The sequence below is a fragment of the Cyrtonyx montezumae genome, unplaced genomic scaffold, assembly GCF_038088225.1.
Source record: "Cyrtonyx montezumae isolate F1298 unplaced genomic scaffold, pur_monq_1.0 scaffold_1, whole genome shotgun sequence".
NCBI classification, from domain to species: Eukaryota; Metazoa; Chordata; class Aves; order Galliformes; family Odontophoridae; genus Cyrtonyx; species Cyrtonyx montezumae.
Window position 1 is genome coordinate 21,964,959 of NW_027071825.1, and position 26,453 is coordinate 21,991,411.

Below are 26,453 nucleotides of genomic sequence, written 5' to 3' on the forward strand. Positions count from 1 at the left end.
GGCTGCTGGAATCCCAAGCCATGCTCTTGAAAAAATGTATGAGTAATCCTGGTGTTTAAGGGGAGGAAGAAGTTGGGGAAAAATACTTCTTGATAACCAGTTCATAATTTCTGCAGAAATGTGGGCTGAGGAATACTGTGTAGGACACAGATGATAGTGAATTTAAATGTAATATAGTTACATCGTAGAGCATATAGATATATACTTATGACCTTATGGGTTTTTTTATATCATGTTCATAAATGATCCATATACACAGAGGATTTTCTCTTAAAGCTGTACAGTGTTACATTAAAAAAAAATTATTAAATGTGCCGTTATGCTGAGAGAAATAACCACAACTGTGAAGCTTCATTACAGACTTTGGGTATGACTGTGTTAGGGTGCAGTCTTTGCATAGGAAATCCCATAATATGTCTAATTGTCATGTGCAGCAAAATTTTTCTTAGATTGTACCCTTTCTTCTGTAGCTAGTGAACAATAGACCAAATATAATTCCTGAAGGGACCTGTGGCTGCAATGGTACTTGGCATTGTATACTTGACAGTCATGTCACAGCCACTTCCCCTTCATCTGAGAATATAAGCTCCTAAAAATCTTAATCTGTCCTGTAATTAATAATAAACATATCTTTCCTTAATATTTCTTTAAATCAGTTTTCCATGGTACCAGATTCTCGATATTACTTTCCTGTACCTAGAGTGAGCTTGCCTGTATTTTATTTCTGTGGATTTAAAACTAGGAGTATCTGGTTAATCTGGAAGTGCAAAATAACTCAAACTTGAGAGAAAATCCTACTAACAATTTAGTCTGTGAAGGCTACAAAGCAGAAACGTTCTTGTTTACCACCAATCTGCGTAGAAAATGTCTACTATTCTTACAGTTTCATTTCTAACTGACTCTAATGACATGCACTTTTTGGGAGTGTGATGTGCAATCTGCTTTTGTTATTCTCCATTTTTCATTATCTAATCACCAAGAATGGATCTAAAACTCATGAAAATAGTGGTATGACAATGAGTATAAATTTAATCACCACTGTCAAGAAAGTAGGCCAATACAGTTCATGTTTAAAGATCAAGAATGATTTAATTGTCAGCTATTTGAGGGAAGGAAAACCATACTGGCCATCTGTCCAGCATGTTTTTGGGAACTCCTGATAGGTCAGCAGTTTCCATGGTAGGATACAGTTAACTATTAGAAAGCCTTTTACTAATCTACATGTTATTTTGCTTAACTTTGAAGAATTGCCATAGTTCTGATTTTCTTTTTTAAGCTTTTATGTTTCTAAGTAAGAAAAGAGAATTCTGCCAATTTAAGGTTTTTCAATCTTTTGTTAAGTGTATTACAGTGATTAATGTGGGTAAGTTGTCTGCTAGTGGAAAGCACATCTGAGCTTGTTCAAGTGCTGCTAATGAGACTGTTAAGAGCAGTGACTTGTTATTGCTGCTGCCTGTAGTTACTGTTATGAATCATGTGACTCCATGAAATAAGCTGTTATTGCTGAGCAGCTAGTAACACAAAGGCTGAGAAGGAGATCTTTACCTGTTAACAAGAAATCTGTTCTGGGAATAGAGTGAATTTCTTCCAGTAGGGAGAAAAAACTTCTCCAGCTCTTTCATTTCCAGAAGGAATTCCTCAGTCAGTATAAAATCAATAAGCCAGCCAGAGATAAGTGTTGTTAGACATATGACTTATTAGCAAAGCAAACACAAAACATTTATGCAGCCTGATAATCACTTATTTTCCAGCAGCAAAACTGCTACTTCAGACCTGGCATTGTCGTCAGACTTGTACATCAAAGAAAGACTGGATCTTTACTCATACTTTTTTTGGACTGAAGATCTATAAGCTTTATTTTTCACTAGACTTCAGGGTTGTGTTGATAGGATAAGGGGAAAAAGACAAAATCGGAACCCTTCCACGGGAAAAGAGGGAAAGTGGTTCATCAATTCTAACATCAGCAGAACAGCATAAGATATGATTAATGTTAAACTACTGTGATTTTTTTTTTGTTTTGTTTTTCTTTATGTCTTAGAAACTCTGACTAGAAGAGCAAGCTTTCAGCCCTTCTTTTTAATGTACTGATGAAATATTGCTGTCAGTTCAAAGTCTGTGTTTGAGTTGTTGATAGAACTTTGACTCAAGAAATCGAGGGTAGGAATCTCTTTCCATTTGCATGTAAACTATTCGTTGTGCTTCATCAAAACAGGACTCTGTTGGTTCTTGCATGTTCCTGATAATTAATTTCTTTACTGGGCTGTCAATGTTAATCTGAAAACACAAAACAGCATCACTGAAGTATCAATAAATATTTGCTAAGGATGATGTAAGTTAGATGAACTGCACTTTTATTTCTCTAGCTTTATGTATCCTTCATTTTACAATCAGCATTTAATTAAGAACTTTGATCTATTTTATGTAGTAGAGTCTTTCTCCTTATGTCAGAGAAATCTGTTGGCTTGATTTGGTCTCTTGGTGCTGATATTGTTTATGGACTGGGATGTGGCTATTCCAGAGAGTTCCCTTTGGTTGCATCTTTTTAAATTAGAATTGAATATAAACTGTGTAAAAGTTCTCATTTAGCATCTATGTTTTTAGAATGGTATACAGCTCATATCTTAATAGTGAATATAAAGAGAAGGTGGAGTCAGTGTATTATGGAAACCTAGATACCTAGGCAGCAGTAGCAATATTCAAATACATAATGTTGTGGGGGGGGGAATACACAACGCAAATTATTTATAACAACTTATTCTTAGCATACTTGATTTATGGCCTTAGTCTAGATTAATGGATTTGTGGTTGGCAATAATGACACTTCTTTCTCAAAAGCATGAATGTCTTGCTGGGTTTCTTTTAGCAGAACACGCTGCAAATACACACACTCACTCTATCTCCCCAATAAGTAAATTTGTAAGTAAAAAGTTTGGTAAAAGACAAAAATCAATTATATTTTCAATTGTGTTTTAAAACTAATAGCAAGAGCCTTCAAAATTCCTCTACTTCTATGTTAGTGGAAGTGGTTCAGTCATTTAAAGGAGCAAATGATCTCTGTCAGCATCTGAAGACCAAGCAGAACTGACTTGGCTGGCCCTTCAGTGTCAACAGAGAGGCTGTGTTTTTGAGACTCTGTAATTCATTTCTGGTTGTGCATAAACCAGAAAGTTATGTATGCAGATACTTCAGCTGTGTCATTCTGCTGGGGCGGAGGCAGTGAAAGCCAGTGTTATTTCAAGGAGGATAATAAACAAGACAGGTTAATGTCAGAGGGCATGAACTGTTGAGCAGGAGTTAATTTTTTGCCTTGGACATTTTCTTTTCAATCCTCAAATCTACACTATTTTTCTATATCTTGTTCAAGATATACTGAAGTGAGATCCATGGCCCCTGGGTCAGACTATTTAAAGGAAATAAAGATTCAAAAACTTGAATATTTATCTAGCTCTGTGTGCACATGCATATCTGGTGTGTGTATATGAAGGACTTTCATACATATGAAGCAGTGAAGGCAAGTATTAATATTCTGGATACAGAGGAGTTTTGGAAGGATGAACAGGAGACTTCAATCACTTTGAGAAGTTCTAGATATCTATTGCATTTTGTAAGCTATGTTACACTTTGGATAGTTCTAAAGAGGAAATAAAAAGCTCATGTTAGGGTATGTCACCTCTTTGGGAGCCTGGGTTTGAATGTAATTTGTAAAAAGTCTCCTGGCCACGTAAGTCCTTTTTCTTTGTGATGTGATCTTCTTATAAGCTTCACAAGCAAGCCAGAATTCTATGTTTTCATCACTGTGCTCTGTCTTCAAGTAGATCTTGTAGATCCCAGGTCCATCTGTAGATATTTTGAAAGCCAGATTTTATATACAGCATACCTGGAGAGGCCTTTGGAAGGTAGTAGGAATATTTGCAAGGTAGTATGTAACTCTGTTCTGTATATCTAAACATTCTTACTGAAAGATTGTATCAAAGTAGGAAATCAAATGCACTTATTCACCCTAGAGCTTTATTCTTCGACACTGCATTTTGCTAAGTGTGCAGAACATCTTTTAAACCTCGTGTTGTTTTGCTGTTCAGGAGCACTGAAGTCTACGCTAGGTGTTGTTTGAGCTGGAAGCCACAAATGTTTAACTTGAATCAAACTTTACTGTTGTTGCAGAATTCTGAGCTTTCATTAATCCAAAGATGTTGTGCTGATGCCTTCCATGGCATTACAGTGTACAGAAGTACCACCAGCTATGATGTCTTTTCTATATATGGAGTTTGCCAAGTCTCTTTTTCTTTGTTTCTTCTGTGTGATGCATGATAAACACAATCCCCTAAGCTGTTTTTCAGTAGCTACATGTAAGATAAAGCACACAAAATACTGCTTATCTTGCTGACTGTGCTCTTTAAGAAGGTTTTTTCAGTAATCCAACTGGAATTTGAACATCTACTTACGTTTGCTAGTTATCAGTTTTTCAAAAGACTGTGACCACTGTAGTACTTCATCCAAAGGCACCCTTTAGCAAAGAAAAAGAGGAGATGATTATAGAATTAGCCATGGTTCTAACATGTGAAATCAAATACAATTAATTATTGAATTATTGAAATCTGTCTCCTAATTTAAATGAGATATATGAATCTCGCATTTGAAAAAGCTTTTCTGCATGTCCTAAGTCTTGTCCTTGCTAAGTGTGTATTCTTTTCAATATAGAGGTGCTCCCTTCTAATTCCCATCAGAATATTTTTTTCTCCCTCCTATGAGTTATTGACACTCATCTGTGGAAACTCATGAAGCTCATGTGATTATGAGAGGTGAGAATCTTTATTGCTCTGAATGCTCCTTCTCCTTGAGAGCTGCTTCTGAGTCATAGTCAGTGTTACTGATGCAGATGATTTTTCATTCCCATTAGCATTTATGCACACAACAAGTGACAATCTTGTCTGTCTCACTGAGCATCATCAGCAGGGCCATCTTATTTCCATGTCTGATTATTTACCTTCAGCATTAATCATTGAAGCAGAAAGAACATTACCTGATGAGGCAGTTTACATGGAGGAAAAGCTTTTTACTTTTTTTTCTTTTAAAATCATGAATGTTATAAGGGGAATGTGATCATGTCTTATTAATGCCACTCTCATAGCTGCTGTGCTGACTGCAATGTTTTTGCTGTGTTAATTGGCAAGATGATTCAAATTGCTGGAGAACATCTATTACACTGAAAAACATGAGTATTCTCCAAAGATATGAGGCTTTATAGCTGGGACTCAAACATTTAACTCATAGAATGCTATTGCCAGGCCTTGTGGGAGCTGCGTTTGGCTTATTGTGCCTTCCCCATTGCATGGGATTTCCCTGGCTGCACTGCATCAGTTTCCCATGGGCTGAGCCACTGGTGTGTAGAAGAGAAGTCCTTGTCCAAGAGGCACTTCTGGAAATGCTCTCTGGATTTCTGCTGAGCTCTTACTTAGCCTCATCCAAATGATACAAAGATCTCAGTATTGCTGTGGAGGGTGTATTTTTTTTAATCAGTAAGTACAGTGTACAAACTTGATACTAGCTTTTTAGCCACCATATGTGTGACATGCTAACCAAAACTTATGGCTATGACTGGCCTCCACTGGCTTTGGTGGCAGTTGATGACTTGCAGGAGGCACTACTGCTTCTCTTTTCCACCCACAGCATCACTTCAAATGTGGAATACCCATATGTATTCAATTTTTGCCAGTAGTCTGAATTCTTTGAAAGAATTGGTGCAAAACTGGGCTTACAAATTCTTTTGGGGCATAAACCTGAGATTAAGTCAAGGATTAGGTTAGATATATGCCTAAATACTTAAAGTAAAGGTTCCCACTGGGATATACCCATACCCCCCTTCCAATAGAGGAATGCTAATGTACACATCATGCTGTAACACAATTAGCTGCATTGCAGGTGGTCAGCTGGAGCAGTGGTGAAGATGCTGCACACATCTGCATGATTTTAGCCTTGTGAGAGAAAGTCCTGGTGAATTTTGTGGCTTTTATCTCTGTCCTATTCAGAGAGCAGCAAGTACTGCAGAATGTAAGAATTGCCATTACTTACTTAGAACTGATTCCATTTTCTTCTGCTCTCAATGTCTTGCAAAGCCAGCAAGTATTTGGACTCATTCTCCTAAACATGAAAACTATGTGAGTTTTAAACCTCTTATACTGATTTCTGACTATTTTAAATTCCACTTGTAATTCAGTCCTCCATGTAACAGTGCTACCTCCTCTAACATCATTGCTATTTTGCACATCTAATCTTTAGCACCTTTTAACTTTTTTTTATTTTAAGCTGTGACTGGAGCATTAGTTCAAAATGTACTTTTTTTTAACATGCAACAATTTAGGCAGTTCAACAGAGATTTCTTTCCCCTTTTAAAATAGAACTGGTATTTATTTCCTTTCCCAACCGTGAAAAGAACTTAAAACATTGAGCTGGACCCAAAGGAGAAGGAAAATAAGGTTATTCCCTTTTTGGAAGGTCAAGTAGACCTAGATCTAGAATGAGAGCTCAGTGTGAATTGGACAGTGTTCAGTAACTGAAGTACAAGGCAGTAATTTGCCTCACAGTTACCAGCTAATCAGTGCTGATTAAGAATTGGTCTTACATTTGCTTTCATATAGAGATAATATTAATGAGAGCAGGTGTAATTTGTATTAAGAAAAAGACTGTTAAGATTATACTGATGTACCAAAAAAAAAACAAAAACCCACAACCACTACCAGCCAAACACACAAGAAATGCAATAACAAATCAAACTAAAAATCCCAACAAGGTTTTCTGACCCAAAGTATATCCCTCTCCTTTTTCTTTCAAGTGAGCTCAAATACTGTGTGAAGCTTGCAAAGGATGGAAGGTGAGCTTACATAGACCTGCCTGAAAGCAAATCAATTGTCTTGCACGTTATTTATTTCAGCTCATAGTTTCTATCAGGTTTGGGTTTACTAGCACACACTCTTCTGGCAGCCATGCTTTCCTTTCAGTTCAAGCATAATAAAACACAGAACAAGGCCGTATCTCCCAGAGCAGCATTCTGAACTTGTGCAATGATTCTTATCTTAGTCTTATTATTAATGTCTAAATCCAGTTTGTTATTACATTAGAATCTTACCCAGTAGGTTTCCTACAGGATATCGAAGCTTCCTCAGTTCCCTGAGCACCGTACTGCAGCTGGGCTGCTTGTGCTCCAGCAGCCCTGTAGGACTGCCAGTGACTGTTGCTCATTTCCTACTTTTGTGGAGTTCTCTGAACTAAGCTCTGCTTGTTTTCTGTATGACTTCCTCTGCATTTGCCTACTCCCATCACCAGTATTTACTCTGGTCTCACCATCTGCGTAGAAGAGACATTTTAGAACAATGCAATATTCTATATTTAAAATAGTTGCATGTTAATTTTTGGTATGTGATATCAACCATCCCCATCACCTTATTTTAGACTTTACCTAGTGCCCTCTTTTTTTTTGTTAATCATTGTGTTATAAGTCATTGATCTTTTATTTACTGAAATACAGACAAAACAGCCTTTGAAACCTATAGTTTATGCTGTATGGAAATCTAAAATATAAGATGAAGTGGTAGTTCAGCTACTTCCATCTACATTCAAAGTGTCAGTCACTAACTTTTTTTCTTAAGTTGGTTGCTGCGTAAGAAATCACATTGTCTAATGAGATACTGTTGGTCTGAGGAATGTTTTAAAGCGAACTTTGACGTTTTAAAGAAAATACTGTGCCCCAGAGCTGGCCGTGTTTTTGCATCTGCTGTGCAGACAACCAAGGCTTGATAGTTCTCTTTGCATACGAAGTATTTCTGAATAGGCCAGGGAACAAAGTGTGCTGATCTTAGTTTTAATATTTTATCTTTATCCTTGGGTTTTCTTCATTCCACAGAAATATGTAGCCTGTACTACATCAGTTTGTCACTTGTTATTGCTGGCAATGATGTTATTCTGAAAACAAAACAGATCCAGCACACAAAGCTACAGTGTGCCCTCGTGCAATGTGTGCCAATTTTGCATTGGCCTAATGTCACAAGTACAGCCTGTGACCTTGCCTACGTCTGTACCCTATTCTCTGTTGCAAATGGTAGCACATCTACATCATAACTTCTCAGCTTTGGTAATTTAGCCAGCTATTTAGAGGTAGTAGGAGCTGATTTCAGCTGGTCTATATGAATGTATAGTGAGTGGATAAGAGGGTATCGTGCAAAATTTTTTTGGTAATTAAGTTTTGTTTTTTTTAACATATAGGATGTTTTGCTTTCCACAGGTCTTGAATCAAAAAAGCAGTCACATAGCTGCAACATTTCTAGAGGAATTACCCGTCTGATAAATGAATCTAAGACTTCAGAGTATTCACTTCTGCACAAGATGTGATACCAGTCTAGAAATCATTGTTTAGTGGTCATTATTATACATAGGAAAAATATCAGATACTAACTGTTGGTAGGTCAAAGAATGCATCTATTTTTGAACTCCAGCACATGCTTTCATAGAATCCATAAAGAAGACCTCTGATATCATCCAGTCCACCTATCACCAATATTTCCCACTAAACCGTGTCTCTCAGTACAACAGCTGAACATTTCTTGAACACCTCTGGGGATGGTGACTCTACCACCTCCCTGGGCCATCTGTTCCACTTTTATTTACAGCACCTGTATGCCAAACCAGTGAACCTGTAAGCTACCTGAGCTACTACTCAGTAAAAATTTTCTTTTATTAGCTGCATTTGTAGAGATAATATTCCAAATTCCTCAGTGTGTGGGGTTTTTTTTGTTTGTTTTGTTTTTGCCTTTTTTTTTTAAATGCAGAAGATCTTATTTCCCTCTGGCTGTGTCTGCTCTGTGTGTGCTGGTGTCTGTCTCGTCACCTTCCTTATATGTGCCATAGGCAAACTGTGCTTGTGGTTTTTGTCAGGAAGAGTTCTGTTAGACCCCGTGCCACTGATAGAAGCTGTTTGCTCTGAAGTTATCTGGCTATTTCTACTGATCATCTGCAGTGAAGAAGCTTTGTTTAATGTTTTTGAAATCTTTCATGAGTTGTATGAGTTTGGTGACTGATGTTCTTAGCCTGTAGATCTATAAAATCTGATGTCTGTGTTGAAATGTGCTGCAAGTGCCCTTGCACTACAAACATGTTTGGTCCTCTTGAATCATGAAGCAAGAAATTCAGGTTGTTATGGGAGTGCTCTGACCCATCGGTGTGAGGTATTCTTTATGATTATAACTGGTCAACATGGTTATGTGCACAGTCTGAGTGATGGCACTGTAGAACTTCATTAACTTGTACGAAGTTCTTTGTCATTTTTCTCTTGGCTGTTGCCCTTGCTTCAATGACAAGTTGTCTGATCAAACCTTTATTATGCCCTCCCTCTCATAACACTGGTATTCCACTAGATGTCATCTGACATCACTCTGAAGGGGAAGGTATAAGTAATCCTCTGTGCACCAGTTCAAGCAGATCTCATGAGGTTGGATGTAGGTTTCTGCAGGCTCTGGGGAAACCCTCTGATTTTAATGAATGTAGTGAATGGCCTTATCTAGCCTGAAAGGCATTTCTTATCCAGGCAGGAGACAAACAGGTAGCTGAGGCATTTGTTGGACAGACTGTGATGTAGCTTCTGATAATGGCCTTGTTCATTTCAGTCCTTAAATTGCATGCATAAAGGTGCAAGAATATCTGGCATCATAAGGGCACGTGCTTTGTAAGAGCCAGTTACTGCCTTGTTCATTTTGTAGTTAAGCTGGATGTGCTTTAGAGGAAGAAAATAAAGGAAACAGAAAACCAAGGAATTAAGATGGAGAGAAAAATTACTATCAAGGGCTGCTAACCTTGTCATTTATTCTGGACAGTTCATTTTCCATGCATTAAATACACTATCTAAGAGAGCTGATACTTGATATATTGACTATTTTTATTGCAATTCTTTTCTTGTCAGCAAAGGCAATACTTCCAGACAAACTCTTGCTCAAAGCTTTATATTTCTTTTTTGTTCTTTCCTTTGTTCACTCATTAAATAGCATCCTTATTAATCCTCATGCTTCCTCTTTATTCTTCTTTTGTTCTTACAGTCAATATTTCCTATTTGCATTTCTATTTTAATGCTCCTCCGCTCATTAAGCACCTCGCCTACCTGAACCTGGTTCACACCAGTGAACTTGGAAGTCCTGTCTGCCTCATTCTCTGTATTGTACCCACTCTTTCCATCCACCCACATGCTCCATTACTTGCACTCTGCTACTCACCCTTCTCTTTCTCTTGCAGTACACCCACATGCTGGCATTCATGAATGTAGGAGCACTGCTTGCTTGGGCTTGCCTTGTATTTACATCCTTGAGGCTATGTCCTACAAGAGCAGGTAAAGAGGAACACTGAAGGTATGCCTATCAGTTTAGGCCCAAACACAGGAAAAGGCACTTGAGAGGCCTTTGTTTCTTTTTGAGGAGTGCTCAGGTTAGATGCTCTGATCTGTGTACTCATCAATGAGTACACATAGCAGAGAAAAAATGGATCAAAGGTCTAGCTTTTCACTTAATATAGCCACTGGGCTTTCCAGAATATACATGTATGTTTTAGGCTATATTTTAAGTTATGTTTTTTCCAGTCACAGCTGGGACCAGTTCTGTTGTTGGGAACTTTCTTGCTGTGTAGTTGAGGAATAACTTCAGGAAAAGTTCTGCATACAACGAACATCTGTTCCCAGGGCAACAGATCCCTGCAGCAGACCACGACGACTAATTGTCTGCCATTAAATGGATGGTGAAAATAGACTCTTTTTCTAGATCTTGCTAGTGTTTGCTAACTTTAAGAGTGAGAACTGCTTCCATAGTTGACTTCTTCAGATTTTGTCCATATAGACAAATCTTATATTGTTACTGGTCTCTGTGAACTTAAATATCTGCTTAGTGAAAGCAGTCTGGAGTCTAACTGAGAAGACTAGATAGGTCTGAAATCTTTTCCTCTAACATGCTATAACCTTTCTTTTCCCTTTTTCTCCCTGAAAGCTACGATGTCATTGTATGAGCATGAAATTCTGCAACTGGCAAAGCAGAGGAGGAAATTACGTTACTGGGTGCTCTGGCTGCTTTAAACAAGAACATTTAGCCCTCCCATTCAGTCAGGCTTCAGAGAGGTGGGTACTGTGGTTGGGTACGAAGCCCTGTGTGCCCCTACAGCTCTCTGTCAAGACTCCTGTTAGCACACTCACACAAAAGCTCAGTGGCATGCAAAGCTACTTACATAGGCATCATTCATTTTGAATACGTTTGTTCTCGGTGGCTATGTCCTCATTAAGAGAATTATTGCAGTTCTTATTTATTATTTTTTGAAGTGTGAATTTGCTGATTACTATATGCTTAAGGTTGGTCAGAGCATTTGACTTGTTACCATGGGTCTCCTAACTCCAGCTGTTCATCCCAGCACGTGAACAGCTCCCAGCAGGCCTTTGAGTTTTGTTCACATGTGTTATGTTTACTGTTTCTTCAGACTGGCATGAATAAATGCATTGCATAGTTTAACTTCATTGTGGATCAAACTTTGTACTATAGCAAGACTCTTTTCTGTATCTCTAAACCGATCTTGACTTTTATAGTTGACAGCCAATGCAGTAAATGGAGTACAGACTTTTTCCTTAAGTCTGGAAGTCTGAATTATAAAGCATGAAATTCATGTGCTCATAACTTATTAGCATTATGTACAACATGTTCTGCTTTATTTTTAAAGATTGTCTTCTAATTTCACAGTAACTTGATAATTAAAATAAAGACCTTTGACTCTCATTTCCAAATATGTCAACCTTGTAGGCAGTGCTTAAGTGCTTTGGCTATCTAACAGTCAAAGCTTTGTGATCTTAGTGACTTTGAAGAGAAGTGTGGCTGATCTGCTTTGTTTCCCTCTGTACACAAGTCTAGAGCAATGCTGAAAAGTTTAAATTTCTTCATTTCTTATTGAAATTGTTATCAATTTTCCCAGTAAAAGGGACCATGTGAAAGCTGGCCACTATCACAGCTCAGGTTAGTTTGGGATTGTGTGGTGCTTAGTCTGCTTGAAGAAACTGAAGGCAAGTACTTGGTGCAGTTTTAGTATTTATCATCTTTGGGTCTTGTCAAATGCTTTCTGGTGCTGTTTGGAGAAGTGTGTGGGAGCTAAGTTTATTTCTAAAATTCACACATCCATGCTTGGTAGTTTTTAAATCTTTGCAACTAAGCTTTTGAGCTATAATTGTTTGAGCAAACCAGGGGGTACCTGCAAACTTTGTATCTGAATATACAGGAGAAATTTAAATTGTCTACTGATTAGTAAGCAAGAACTTGTTTTGTACTTTCTACTCATGTCTAATGAATAAAGACTTTCACAGACCTTCACTTGTAGAGATTACACTCTAAGATAATTAAACCATGTATCTGAATGGAAGATGAGAACATCTAGTTTTTCCACCTATTGTCATCTAGACTTTGCTCGTCAAACCCATTTCACAACTACAAAGGAGACGATGACATCCGGAAAGCCCATTTATTGAGAGTGTGGGCACAGACAGATGGCATTTAGGAGTCTAAGGTGACAAATTTGTAGTGCTCTTCACCGTCCCAGCTTGGTGTCGCCTTTAATTTCCTTCCTGCTATCGTGTGCAGTATGCCTCCAACAGGAAGTTTAATATTATGTCCTTTAATTGTATATGAGAGACTAATACAATGTTGTGCCACAGTTTCAATTCTGTGATATTAAAGTATTTGTTTCAGGGAATATGTTTTCAATAGTTTGGTAAGATGAAAGACTAAAGTCAGGCTTCCAAATTCAGATTCAGCGAAGCTGACCTCTTGAGCCCTTCCATAAGAGAACTCCCTGCAGCAGTGAGAAGTTAACTCACCTCAACAAAAGTATGCCCTAAGAAGGCACAACAATTTTTCTACAAACAATGAAAACGCTTCCACCAGCAGTGGAAGGAAACTCTTGAAGCAAAGTCTGAGTCACTGCTGTTGAATCATAAAGCTTCTCCCTGCACTGAATTCCGTTATCCCGTGCTGATATGCATCTGAGGGCCAATCTGAATCAACCTTTTTTCTTTTTGAGTCTGTGGACAGGACTCCAAGTTTCCTTTCCTTTTGTCTTGCTTTGTGTGTTTTTTTTTTTCCAGAAAGGGAAAGCTAAAGTGAAAATAAAAATGAATCAGGTAAGCTGTTTAACACATTAAGTGTTCTGTTGTCTTCCCTGACAGAGCCTGCAGGCATGCAAAAATTCAATTCATTTCTGCTGTACTGCATTAATTATAAGCTGCTAATGTTAAAAAGGGTCACTAAAAGCCATCTTTAATTCCTTTGATCTGTGTGTTCTGCTGTTTTTCTGAGCCTAACAGTACTCTATGTAGTCAATGTTTTGAGGGAAGAATTCACTAAATACTGTATTTTGAAAGAGATTTTGCAGAAGTGATTAGAAAAGCTGTAATAACTCTTGGGTGTTTAAAAGTGCATCAGTGACGTGTCTCAGAATGCTTTTTACATTGTTTCAGTTGTACCACTGAACCATCACTTATAGCTGCTTCTCTTTGTTAGATAGATGACTATGGACTGCGCAGTAAATTTGTTGAATACTTGCACCATGTTTAAACAACCAGCTTTGTATGTCCTTGCTATAGCAACAAGGCTATAATGCTGGGCTTATGACAGCATCCCAGAGACAGCTCTGGGTTTCTGCTGTGCTGTTTATTCTGTAGCAAAACTTGGTTTTGCTGCTAGGTCCTCTTGGAGCAGGCTGGGATGTCTCTGGAGGTAAGTATCCAGGCAGCTGACCTGTGTAGTTCTCACATGTTTATTGCACAAGAAGAGAGGCATGGGCAGTGTCAGCCATCTATTGGATCTATTGTCAGCAGCAGTGGCTGCTGTGGAACTCAAACCCATAGCACTGCTCCAGATCCTGCCTCCTGATGGTTGCATCCAGCTCTGAGGATTACAGAGCTATTCTTAAATTCATATAGGCCCTGTACATCTGACTTGAAAAGAGTAGAGTCACTCAAATGTAGTACCAGATGTGAAGGTAGTTGATGTCTCATATTTGATGCGCTTGTGGGAGCACTTGAAGCACGGTGAGGACATCCTGTGATGTGCAGAGTGGATGTAGATAGCTGCTGCTTTGAGGAGGTAAACAGTGCAGATGAGACCCAGTTCCCTCAGCACAAAGATGAGCTCTGGTACTCTTATCTTTTGTGGCTTTTGAACTATGTGAACACTTGGCACGTGGTAAGCGTGTTAGAACAAATGTGAGGATACCTTGGTGTGGGAGACAGAGTTGTCTTTCCTTCTTCACAGCGATTCAGTTTATTCCTACTGGTCTTGGAAAAATGAGAACCAACTGTAGTCCAGTTTGCTTTGTTTCAGGAGCATACAGACTCCCTCGAGTACACGTACAGTGACCTAAGCTGCACACATGCATTGCAAGAGCAGATAACTTTTGTTTGGTATCCATTTGTGTTAAAAGCTGAAGGATTTGCTGTGCAATGGCTGCCAGGCTGTGATGACAAGGTCTTGGTGGCAGCAGCTGCCCTGCAGCTGCATCATGTCTGGAAAAGCTGTTTTCCTCCCCTGGAGGCCCAGAAGTCCCTGAAGGGTGGCAGCAAGTCCCCAGGAGCTGAAGCCTGTGGGTTTGCAGCTGCTCCGTTTGGTATAGAATAGCAAACTGTGCCTGACTTATCTGGTGTTATTTTTGGAAGAGGGAGCATTGCCAGGGGTGAGATCAAGTCCTGTCTTGCCAGCCATGAGATAGCTGTCTCTCGTGATAGTAACTCACCAAGACCAGGGAATACTTGGATTTATTTTCATTACAAACTCAAATGTCACAAGATTTTAAACGCTTCAGTCACAGGTGTCACCGAACTTATATTTACGTAGTCTGTGTGTAACTGCAACTTCTCTTTTCATAGTTCCACTGCAGTACAGAGTACGCATAACATTGCATATTTTATAGAATAAACCTAATTTCTCTGCAAATGTTGCATTAAGTGCCTATTGTTGCTAGTATTGGTACTGTAAATCTGTCTGAATCTTGTCAAAATGAGGTTGTTTAGCACTACTTCCACAAGTAATGTGACTGCTGCAGAGTATCATCAGTTACTGACTGCCTTTCTACGTAAGCAAGCATGATTGATCTGCTTTGCTCAACACATCAGTATTGAGCTGGATTAACTGCGAGGGTAGTGGTGAGATGATTTCTATATTTGAGATTTGACTCAGGTGCTGGTAGCTGGGGGAGTGTGAAAGAGAGGGGAAATTTAAACCTGTTTTGTTTTGACTTTTTGGGGGAAGAGAGCAGTGTGGAATGAGGGGGGTGGTTTTCTGCATAGGTTTCCCTACTCTAAATAACCAAAACTATGTCTCTGTGGAATGGGTAGGAGGGATAAAAGGATTTGTGTTTTGGGGAAAGCATAATATTTGAATAAAGAGATGGGAAGAAATGACCTAGTGGAACAGATGAGAACAGTATGTTTCAGTACTTATTTTTACTTGTTTCTGTAACTACAATGGAAAGATCTTTTTGAATATGATTGGGAATGACCATAATAGTTATTCTCTACTTTTAAGTAGATTTAATTAAAAAGTTGCTTTTTGCTTTGCAATAAATTAAATGGAAAATGAACAGAGAAGATGCTACATATGTTTGAGTACAAACATAACAAATGTACAGCTTATATGATTCTTATATAACTTAGAATATATCAATTTTAAGATGAGTCAGTATATAACATATTTACATAGCACAATATTATCATGGAGCTGCACTAACACTTATTAACACTTCACTGATCTCAAAAAGCCACTACACAGTCTTATCTGAGCATTGTCTCATTACATACAAAACTGTCAGTCTTCCTTATTCATCTGAGCTTTGAAAATCGTTTCCCATCAGCAGTTCTTTGGAGTTCTAAGACTTGGCTCAACATTCACAGTGGAGTTTGAGTAATAAATAGCATCCATATCCTGTCTCAATTCCACGTTGTAATTAAGGAGAGGATTTTCACCATGTACTGCTTTCACACTTGTAACAGTCTTGCTAGCTCTCGTCCTGCATTTTCTTGCTCACAGAGATGTTTGTGTCTCTCTCGTACCACCTCCCAAGGCAGCTCTTCTCTTTGCCAAGATCCAGCCACCCTGAAGAACATGTTCACATTATATTTGACACAGAATCTACTTGACTCTGCATCTCAAATCCATTATTTTGAATTGTTGGTCTGCAGCTGGTTCAGAAGGTTTAGGTATGTTTTGGATTTCAAAAACCTGGGATACGAATCCCTTTCCATAAGGATGTAGATAGTTCTCTGGGCTTCATCAAAACTTGTGTGAGTTGGGTCTTGAGCCCTTTTGGCTGTTGCTTCCCTCATCTGATGGTCAATATTGATCTGGAAAGGGAGAAAAAATTGTCAGTGATGCATTAGAAATGTGTTCTTTGCCTGTAGGTTGGTGTTGACAGTAAATTTATTCCTAGTCTTAGAATTGCGTGATATTTAGTATCTGAAGTGTAGAATGAGGGAATGTTAAAGTGTATAACCCAGTTATGCACAATAGAAATGCAATTTCTTAAGAATTCAGAGGTAATAAAGTAAACAACAGGGAAGGCAGAAGAACAACCTCCAGTTGCTTTTGAATTTAAAACAATAGGGGACATCTTGTGTAGGATGAGTCTCCAGTTAGGAACGCAATCAACATACACAACTTTTAATTCTCTAGTACGTCCTTGTATTTTAAAGGACAGTAACAATCCATAGCATTCCTATTAGCAAGGCTTACTGCAGGTATCTGACCCTAAGCCCCAGCAGTAATTCAAACTGGGCTGACTCAGCATCATGTGCTGAGCCACTGGTGCTGCTTCTGAGCTGTTGCTAGCACTGTAGCACTGCCTGCATCATGTGGCTCTGCTTGTGAGGTCTGATAATCTCACAGCTGAAGACAGCAGTGGCACAAGCGTGCTCAGGAAGCAAGTGGCTGGGTGTTCTTCCTGTGTAACTGAATGAATGTATGTGCATCTCAGTGAGATAATGCTTCCTTCTTCCAATTTTTCAGAATCCCTGTACTGAAACTATACAGATAACTTTGTACTTACCTGTTTAATAGCATCTGACTGAACAAACTCCTCATAAATCCTCTCTGCTTTGCGATGTAAGTGATCAGCCTTGGTTCTCTTGTAATCCTCACAGGCCAGCCAGAACTCAATGTTCTCCTCACTGAACTCTGACTTCAGAAACTCCCGAAAAACACCTTGACCACCTGCAGCCAACATAAATGCACATACAGAGCATGATGTTTGTGTCTGGGGATGGTGAAATAAAGAATTCATAGTAGGAGTTTTGTTGAAATCTTGGGTGTAAATCTTGATGAACTGCTCTGTTCTTCCCTTCTTTTACGTATTGCAAATACTCCGATTCTAAGGGTGATGGGTCTCTTCCTAATGATGTCTGAGGACTTGCAGATCTAGAACTTGGCTACCAAAATTTGTCTCTGGATTCTAGCCTTCCCTAAATGGACTGACCTAGGGTACAGCTGAAAACAAAATTCCAAATTGAATTGTTATTGTATACAGGCTGAAAACTGGTCAAGAGACCATTGAACTGGGGCATGTGGTGGTTTATTTGCACTACTAGGAGTAGGGAATGGGAGGGGTTAGGAGAACACAAAACCTCAAATGTAGTAGCTGAGAGCTGAGAATAACTAAAAGGTAACAGGTCATTCTCTGTCCCTGTTTGCACAGCACTACAGCTTTGCATATTTGGTGAGCTTTAGATAAAAAATATATATTATTATTCTTTAGAACAAGAACAAAACAATACTAAAGTAATGTACTTACTTTGGCTGGACAAGAGCTTTTCCAAAGACTGGGACCACTGTATTACTTCCTCAGCAGAAAGCCTGAGTTGACAAATGAAGGAAAAGCTTTTAGGCAAGAAACCACGTTTTCATTTGTGTGTTTAAAGGAGAAAAGGTTTTATTATTCTATTACAGAAATATGTACTGTGTATTTATTAAACTTATGGCTTTCTCAGTGCAGATGTGGGAACCCACACTGAGATAAATAGTCAGAAAAATGGAAACATGGAGATTTAATGGTTATCCTGAATTCCTTTCCCAGAGAGATGAGCCTTTACTGTGACTGTGAGCAGATAATTTTTTCTTTGCTACTTTTTCTATATTTTTGAAATGAGACTTGTAATTCTCCTGCTATTCTCTATTCTCTTGTGTGTTAAGCATCCTTCCTTGTGAAGCATTATAGAATGGGTACAATATGCCTTTGAAGAAAACAGATTTAAGTGAGGTGTCTACTCCCCCACCATTTGATGCCAACATAAACAAGTTAAGAAAGAGCTTAAAATTCCATGAGTAGTTTCTGCTTCCTAACATTCACCTATTTGGAAGATCTTAGTGTTATTACAGTATTAGAAATAATTTGTTGATGTAGAAGTAGCATAGAAATAATTAAAATAAAGGAAAAGTAGATTGATTATATATAATAATCAAACTGTATTTACATCTTCAATTTTTTTTCATTTTTTGTACTTACATGACATTTTTAGAGTTAGAAGACTTGATCCCAGGTTCAAGATGTGGTACCATGCACTTCAAATAGCTCTTGAGATCTGCACCACTGGAAACAACGAATAGACATTTGTAATCCATTAAAATTATAGATGCCTTTCTATACTAAGTGAATTTCTTAAAAGGAAAGAGCTCTGTCCTATGACTGAAGTCTGGAAAGTCACACATCCATGTATTTATTTTCAAAAGACTAAGAGACACTTGGTGTCTCCAAAATCTCATCCTGCTTACCTAAATGAAAGAACTGGTTGGTATTAGCTCAAGCTGCTTCCAGCAATGCTATTGTCCTGGCTTTGGGTGGGCTGTGTTGTTCTTTAGCAAGAAAAAGGTGCAAATTCTCTACCTCCAATACGTAGAGCTATTTTCACTTCTAATACATTAGACATTGTACTAAGGTATAAATGTACTTACAAAGCCTTTTGCTTCTTTTTATGGACTTTGCCTTCTGCGAGCTTGCAGTCTTCCTTTCCATTTAATTCACTCATGTTGTTATGGGAGAAAAATAATCCTGGCATTTTACTGAGCTTAGGTGGGAAGTGCCTCCTGTAGCTATAATCCTCCAAGAACCAAATGTCAGTTTGCTGCCTGCTGCTGCCTTTTATTGATGCAGGCGGCCCTGCTAGTTGGTGTGAACAGATCTGTTTATCATGTAGCCTCACCACAAACTGTGGAAGTTCCCTTTTTTCAGTGCGCGATGACGTGAGTCTTTTGAGAAAGAAAACAGACAGCAGTGTCTCGTGGTTGAGGTTAAACCGGATGAGACTGATTTACTTTAGGTTTGTTTTGTGTGTCTGTGATACCAAAAACCCCAAATATCCCCTCTAGAACTTTGAATTCTTGTCCTCCTCTGGTGTTTTCAAATCGGCGTTTCTTCTTGAGTTCATCTAATGGGCCCCACATATTGCAGTTTAATTTTGAAAAAATTCACCTGTTACTCGACTGATACATCTTGTGTGTACTGGAATTTCTTACTTTGCAATTGATTTTCGTGGGTCAAAGGAGAGCTAGAACTACCTACTCTGAGATATGTCAATACAAATGTTCCACATTTAACAAACTATACATCACTATCACAGGGTCATAAAATCTCTTGGGTTGCAAGGCTTTAAAGATCACCTAGATCCAACCCCTCTGCAGTGGTTGCCAACCACTAGATCAGACTACCAAGGAACCCATCAAGCCTAACCTTGAATGCCTTGAGGGAAGGGGCACCTACGGTGCTGGGCAGCAGTGCCAGCACCTCACCATCCCCAGAGCAAAGAATTTCTTCCTAACATCTAACCTAACTCTCCCATCTTTCAGTTTAAATCCATTCCCCCTTGTCCTATATTTACTTGCATTAAAAGTCATTCCCCCTCCTGCTTGTAAACTCCTTCTTCTTCAATCTAAGGAAGCCCAACTCCCTCAACCTTTTTTCATAGAAGAGGTGCTCCAGCCCTCTAAGCATCTTTGTGGCCTCCCCTGGACCCATTCCAACAACTCTGTACCAGTTGCTCTCCAAAGAATATTATGTTAGATAGAGGCATCTGATATGTTTAGCCACGTGTGCTGTGAAAATATTAAGTGATTTTAATAGGAAATGGTTTTGAAGGAGTGAAAGGTTAGATGATTTGTAAGCTTGCTGCTGCCATGTTTCAGGAAAGCCTCTGTAATTTTAGGTGATTCAGAATAGAATAGAAATGAATTTAAGGAACAGAGTTGTTGTTTTGGCGCAATGATTATTTTAATGTGTCTGAGGGAGACGTTCGTTCTCTCTCTCTCTCTCTCTCTCTCTCTCTCTCTATATATATATATATATATATATATATATTTGAACTTTCCTGCATAGAAAACACCATGAATACAAAGGTAGATGAATTGTTTCCTTGAAGAGAGAAGTAGTCTCTGTTTATTTGTCAGGGCTGATGTTTTAGAGGTGCAAGTACTTCAACTCATCCCTGAGCACCTCAGTGTTTTGCTTTTCTGGACAGTTTCAGATACTTTTTTTTTAAATAATGCTTATTACTTTGGTGCTCTATAAATAGTTCATGAATTATTTGTGTCAGGCTGCCTATGGTCATGGTAACAGAGAAGTTGCTCACTTATTTACAGTTTCATAATGGACTGTGGTACAGAGGTCTCAGGAAGCCAACACACACGCAGGATGGCCTGTCTGCATCAGGCTGGTTTGACCACAGGTGGCAGCTGATGCTCTGAATGCTGTTAGTGACATAAATGCATCTGCATAGACTGTGCTGCAGGAAACAGTTATCTTCATGCTATCAAGTAAACACTGACCTTCACACAGACAGACTTATTTGCTAACTGCTCTTCCTCTCCCTGAATGGGGCTAAAAAGGAAAGATGAGATGTTATCAGTCTTTTGTTTTCATACCTATCATGAATGAGGCTGAGGGAACAGAGTGTCTTCAGGTAGCAGCTCTCTTCAGTGAATTACTGGGAGGGCTATGGGGATGCTAGATCCAGGCACTACTCAAAAAGGCGTGCCACTGATTTCCTTCTGGGAAAATTTCAGTGAGAATGAAACAGTGGAGCAGGTTACCTGGTGGCTGTACTGTCTGCACCTCTGGAAATGTTCAAAGCAGATAAAGCCATGAGCAACCTGATCCAATAGCTGGACTAGCTAGTTGCTAGAGGCCAAGAGTCAAAGGAGAAGGGGGTGCAACTTGCAGTTACAAGCGGCTATGAGTAGGTCACCAGCCAGGTTCTGGGATCTAGGAAGAGGGACTACTTACAAAGAGTAGGCTGGTTTGCTTGTTTTTACCTATTAGCAATGCAGGACTGTTGACACTTTATCTGCCAGCAAGGAATGCCCACTGTCCATCTGAAATGAAGTTACTGTCTTAGAGGATATGTTAAAAATATCAATGCATGTAGCAGGTGTTGTTTCAGACCATCCAGAAAGAGCTTATCATGTGCTACTGCAAGGATACTGTCTACGTTCTTGCAACAAATGTTCTCTTGGGCAAGTAAGAAGTAATATTCTTTTCACTTGTATCCATCTAACCCTGGTTTCCTGAGGGCTTTGAATTTTATTTACCGGGTAATTTTTTTCTGGTTGAGAATATCCATCTGCTGGCTGAGCTTTAGCTTAATTAACTATGAAAACAAGTGATTTCTTTGAAATGCTACTGTCTCTTACATGACCTACAGAGATTAACTACTGATAATCCATCTCTTAAGCAAAAGAGACACTTAAAGGAAATAGAAACTAGCTTCTATGCGAAGGGGAAATGGCGTTCATTTTACAAAAGGTAGAGGGTCCACTACTGAGTGGCAGGGGGTAATATCGTGGAATGTTAAGTTTATTATCTAATATAATTAAATGGTCCATAATGGAGTGATAGTATCCCCTACACATTTTCTTTTAGATGTAACTTGTTCCAAGTGAATGCTTTCAGGAATGCAACCCTGAAGACACAGATTAAAATTTTGCCCGTGCACTTAATGGTCTTGCTGTTTGTGCTAGGTTGATGTGACTGAGAATTGTTTGGGTTTTTTATTTATTTTTATTTTTATTTTTATTTATTTTTTTTTTTTTAGATATATCTATTTGGCTTGAAATTCAGCTATTCCTTGTCTTACTCTTCTACTTGAAACAAGTTCCATTACCTGTATTCTGTGGGCAACACAAGGGACACGCTTTGTGTTTCTGCTGAATTACCAGCAGAATGCTCTCAGGGGATTTTTCCAGGTGTCCCCTCAAGCTTCTGCAGAGGACCTCATGGAGTTTTTCATCATGATAGTGATTTGTTAGGAGCCCTTGAAAACACTTTGGAGAAGACAGCCTACAAGTGACATTCTATCCACTGCATCCGTTCCAGAATGCCTTTACAGGCTGTGTAAAGAGACTGACACACACAAAGGGAAAACCTGTCACCCTCTGGAAGTTTGCAGTGGGCTCTGAGCTGCCAGCCTGTGTGACTCCAGCCATGTTACTAGTTTCTTTGGCTACCTTACATGGTTATTATGAGTCACTAGTAATTATTGGAAGTCCTCAGTAAAAATTTTTAAGAATGGTGAATATACATTGTTGTTTTTAAGAAGCTCCTATTTTTTATGCCATTTCCTCTCTACAGAGAAATATTAAAAATACTTTATGACAGATGTTAGCGTTACCAATTCTGTTTATAGTGTAGAGTCAGTGCAAGGTTTGTATATGCATTGTTTCTGTATTCTGCTGAAGCACATCTCTCATTCTGTAGACTGTAATAAGCTTATACAGTTTATCAGAAATTGGATCCTTTTTGTTCTGGGGCTTTCCATCAGAAATAAATTAACTGCTTTATTTCTTTGAAGTCAGGGGACTTTTGGTTCTCAGCTGTGCTAACTGACACCTGGATTGAAGAAAAAAAAAAAAAAGCAGTGACTTTTGGCTGCTGGTGGTGATGCTTCCTGTGTCTGCTGCTCAGCAGTGCAGGAAATGTGTTCAGCAAGCACTTATCTGGGAAATGTGTGCATTTCTCATTGCCTACCTCACATTTTTTATGCACTTGCACATTAGTGTGCTTGCAGTGCTGCATTTCTTGGGTGTGCTACTAAGCAAAAAACGTGAGAAGAGGGCCTGAGGTGGGGAGGTGTGAAGCAGAGTTTGCTGAGTGTTCTCTGGGAACGTGGAAATTAGATGTGAACACAATACCCATTTAGCTTTTGAAATTAGTGGTCTTAAGTTTCACATCAGTAGTAATGGAGAAAAATCAGATGCTTTTGTTTCTGTTCTAATTGGTATTAAGATTCTGGATCCCACATCTTTGAAATGCTATATATATATATATATTTAAAATTAGATATAGACAACAACCTAAAACTCTGATTCTGTTTTCAAAATGGCTTAGGTGTTTTAGAACTGGAATAATAATAACAAAGAATTAAATGAAGTTATGCTGATAAGTTTTTGTAGAATAACAAGCACATTCAGGTATCTATTTTATAGTTAGTATTATAAATTTTCTAGTTGAACTCATGCATTATTAAAGGCTCAGTTTTCACACTCTTACCATTAAAAATCTCACGAGGATGGGTTCATCACAAGGTTGCCTTATGTTACCAAAAACTGCTCCCAGCACCCGGGTCTGTTCTTGAACTAAGGAGGAAAAGCAGAGGTATCAGGATAAATTGCACTGGCTAAGGAGGGCACTCTTGACAGTCTAGATCAAAGAAAAACACCACACAGGGGATGAAAGAAGGCAGTCTACAGAGGAGGAGTTTAGAAGTATTGTCCAGGTGTGTATGAATGCTGTTCGAAAGTCAAATTACACCTAGAACTGAGACTTCCATGGGTTCCATGGAAAGAAAAAAAATCACTGATGCTAAAATGGGAGGATGAGAGAAGAGCAGCAGACAACACTTACTTTGATTTTAGCAAGGTTGTTGATGCTGTGTTCCATAGTATTCTTATGGGCAATAAAGTTGTGACATTGCAGTTGGATGAATGGATAACCAGATAAATAATGGTTGGGCCACAGTGTGCCCAGAGTACTGCCGCACAGGCAGTAACAAGTGATGCCCTGCAAGGGCTTGTCCTGTGACCTGTCCTATTTTACATCTTCATCAATATCCTAGAGGAAAACAAAGAGGTGTACTCTCTGCATTTGATGTCAAAATGAGGAGAACTGGAGATATACATGAGAGCAGGACTGCCTTCCAGAAGGAACTAGACAGGATGTGGGAAAAGGCAATTGTCTCCTGATATTCAGTAAATACTTGCTTGGTATATAGGTGAAGCAGCTTAAAGATGTTTCAAGAAATGGGAAAATAGAAGACAGCTATATATTCTTCATTTAAGTATATAAAAAGGTATAAAAGCCAGAAATGTTCTAGGATGTTCTGTTAGAATCAGTTATTAGAAGGTGTGCAACAAAAAGGCACTACCTCCCTGGGCAGGCCATTCCAATACCTCATCACTCTGAGAAGAAATTTTTCCTGATATCCATCCTGAACCTCCTCTGGTGCAACTTAAGGCTGTTACCTCTTGTCCTGTCACTTGCGAAAATGTGGGCAGGATTATCACAACACAAATGTACCGTGTTTCTTTGAAAACTGAGTTCCTCTGTAATGGAATGCTGTTAGTGAACACAGGTTGTAACAAACAAGTAGTTTTGTATATAACAAGACAAATATTCCTGAAAGTATCTACACATCACCAGTGCACATGCTTGCCAGTTGCTTTTCAGGCATCATTCAGTATGCCAGTCTGAATATTGAGCACGGGTTTGACTTTAGAACAGTCTAATCCTTTGCAGATCTTCTTGTGCAGTCATACAGATAACTTGTGTAGGTACTGGTGGTTCTATCAAAATACATACTGGTCTTTTTTTTTAATGTCCCAGAGTATCTGGTGCCACTCAAGAGTGGGTGGGAAATACTTTGATTTCCTTCTAATTACAGAGCATAGAAAGGTGGGCCTTTGTCATTCAAAACCACTGTGCAGTTTTTCAAGGATCATCTGAGAGTCTGCTCCCAGAAGGTGTTGGCCATTGGCTGTTCTATGCACTAAATGTTATCTTTGCTCAAAGGAGGGGTAGTCACACCCTCGAAATGGATTTTCCTAATGTGTGGTTATTAAATCAGAGGCACTGCCTTGTCCCACCATGGGGGAAACTCACTTCTTCAGCCTAATTTCTGTGATAGTCCATAGAAAGGTTAAAACTGTGCTCATTTCTGCACTGTGATCTACACATTGGCAGCCCGGAATTTCCCGTTGTCTGTGTGTGCTCTGCATGTCAGTACTGCTGTTCTGTAAACCAGGTGAGTTTTAATATGTATGGCCACTTCCCTTTAATTTTCAAATGACTTCTAAGATGAGGAGGAAATTCAGTGTGTGAGCAAAGATAATTGAATGTGCAGGGATAGTTTCATAAGAGCAGCAGAAAATGAAACAGAGTTTCATGACAGTAATAGCCTTGCTGCTAACTTCTGGGCTTTTTTGTGCTGCTCTGAAAGCAATCATGAAAGAATGATATGTGATCTCCTTACCATAGCCAGAGACATGGCACCTGGAAAACACAGGGTCACAGCTCCCATGTAAAGATTGCTTCCTTATTGGTTGGCACTGCCTGGGCAGTGTAAAAGGAAGGAAAAAAACCTCTGAACATTCCTCTTTCTGCTGTCTTTTCTGCCTTATGAGTATAAGATGTTTGGATGAATATGTGGGTCTGCATGTGCATCTAAGTTTATCTCAAATGTTCCTTTCTGCGTAAGAGTAGAACTGTTCTGCTCTTTACATACATGATATATCCTAATGTCACAATGTTTCCAACAGATCAGATGAAAACACAGCCGTTATGTAAGGATCTGCAGACATTCCTTATGTGTCACTGCTGGTGTTACTTAAAGCAGCTTTGAAGCTTTCACGTTTTCTCAAATGGCTTATTCTTGGTTTTCATTTGAGAGTAGGTTGTGGTCTTTAACACACACAAAGTGTGGGAAAATGTTGTGCTCGTTGACAGCCAGAAGCACCAAACCCAGTGTTGTTGTTGCAGCTAGATGAGGGAACAATGTAATAGTTGACATAGAGTGGTGTGATTTCAGTAGAATTGTTTGGGCTGTGATTGCATCCTGTAGTTTTACCACAAACTCAGCTACTACAGGAATATCCTCAGTAAATGAAGGCAGAAGGATTGTTAGCTTTGACTTCCTAATATTTCACATTTGTTAATGCCTTTGAAACGCTAATGCTTGTTTTATTTTTCTGAAAACTTCAGGCTAGCCCTCAACCTATTTACTTTTAATGAAAAAAAAATCAAGTCAGGTAGCAGTGCACTTTGAATTAAAGTCAGTGGAGCTATACAGGTTTCCTTAAAACCTCCCCCTTAGTTATGATGTTAAGAGAGACTTCCATCAACACAAAGAGTTTGATTCTTTCTTTACTTTT

General features: G+C 38.8%; 4 protein-coding genes across 4 annotated transcripts in view; 2 read left to right on the forward strand and 2 right to left on the reverse strand.

The window, feature by feature from the left end:
* UCHL5 (ubiquitin C-terminal hydrolase L5) overlaps positions 1–3,386 on the forward strand; it is a 96,524-nt gene extending 93,138 nt beyond the window's left edge. The window contains exon 12 of the transcript XR_010622655.1: positions 3,376–3,386. The gene's annotated coding sequence lies outside the window, so the exon portion shown is untranslated. The remainder of the gene's footprint in view (positions 1–3,375) is intronic.
* Positions 1–26,453, forward strand: part of LOC136053172 (P-selectin-like) — a 170,835-nt gene that overhangs the window by 47,321 nt on the left and 97,061 nt on the right. The window lies entirely within an intron of this gene.
* On the reverse strand, positions 1,932–7,201 carry RGS13 (regulator of G protein signaling 13). The gene is made up of 5 exons (XM_065744470.1): positions 7,124–7,201; positions 6,070–6,138; positions 4,443–4,504; positions 3,671–3,837; positions 1,932–2,274 (listed from the first exon to the last, which is right to left on the reverse strand). The coding sequence occupies exons 2-5, from the start codon at positions 6,132–6,134 to the stop codon at positions 2,107–2,109; spliced, it is 462 nt and encodes a 153-aa protein (XP_065600542.1). The 5' UTR covers positions 6,135–6,138; positions 7,124–7,201; the 3' UTR covers positions 1,932–2,106.
* On the reverse strand, positions 15,739–19,170 carry RGS1 (regulator of G protein signaling 1). Its single transcript, XM_065743210.1, has 5 exons — positions 18,993–19,170; positions 18,547–18,630; positions 17,836–17,897; positions 17,095–17,258; positions 15,739–16,393 (listed from the first exon to the last, which is right to left on the reverse strand). The coding sequence occupies exons 1-5, from the start codon at positions 19,094–19,096 to the stop codon at positions 16,208–16,210; spliced, it is 600 nt and encodes a 199-aa protein (XP_065599282.1). The 5' UTR covers positions 19,097–19,170; the 3' UTR covers positions 15,739–16,207.

What these genes read in the sequence shown, in the direction of transcription:
- RGS1 (XM_065743210.1), bottom strand. Translation starts at nt 19,096, where the DNA reads ATGCCAGGATTATTTTTCTCCCATAACAACATGAGTGAATTAAATGGA. An exon ending in TCTAACTCTAAAAATGTCAT is followed by an intron (nt 17,898 to 18,546) that starts GTAAGTACAAAA and finishes TTGTCAACTCAG; the next exon opens with GCTTTCTGCTGAGGAAGTAA. An exon ending in AGTCAGATGCTATTAAACAG is followed by an intron (nt 16,394 to 17,094) that starts GTAAGTACAAAG and finishes CTCCCTTTCCAG; the next exon opens with ATCAATATTGACCATCAGAT.
- RGS13 (XM_065744470.1), bottom strand. Translation starts at nt 6,134, where the DNA reads ATGAGTCCAAATACTTGCTGGCTTTGCAAGACATTGAGAGCAGAAGAA. An exon ending in GAAAATGGAATCAGTTCTAA is followed by an intron (nt 4,505 to 6,069) that starts GTAAGTAATGGC and finishes TCTTTGCTAAAG; the next exon opens with GGTGCCTTTGGATGAAGTAC. An exon ending in AAACCCAGGCTCCCAAAGAG is followed by an intron (nt 2,275 to 3,670) that starts GTGACATACCCT and finishes TTGTGTTTTCAG; the next exon opens with ATTAACATTGACAGCCCAGT.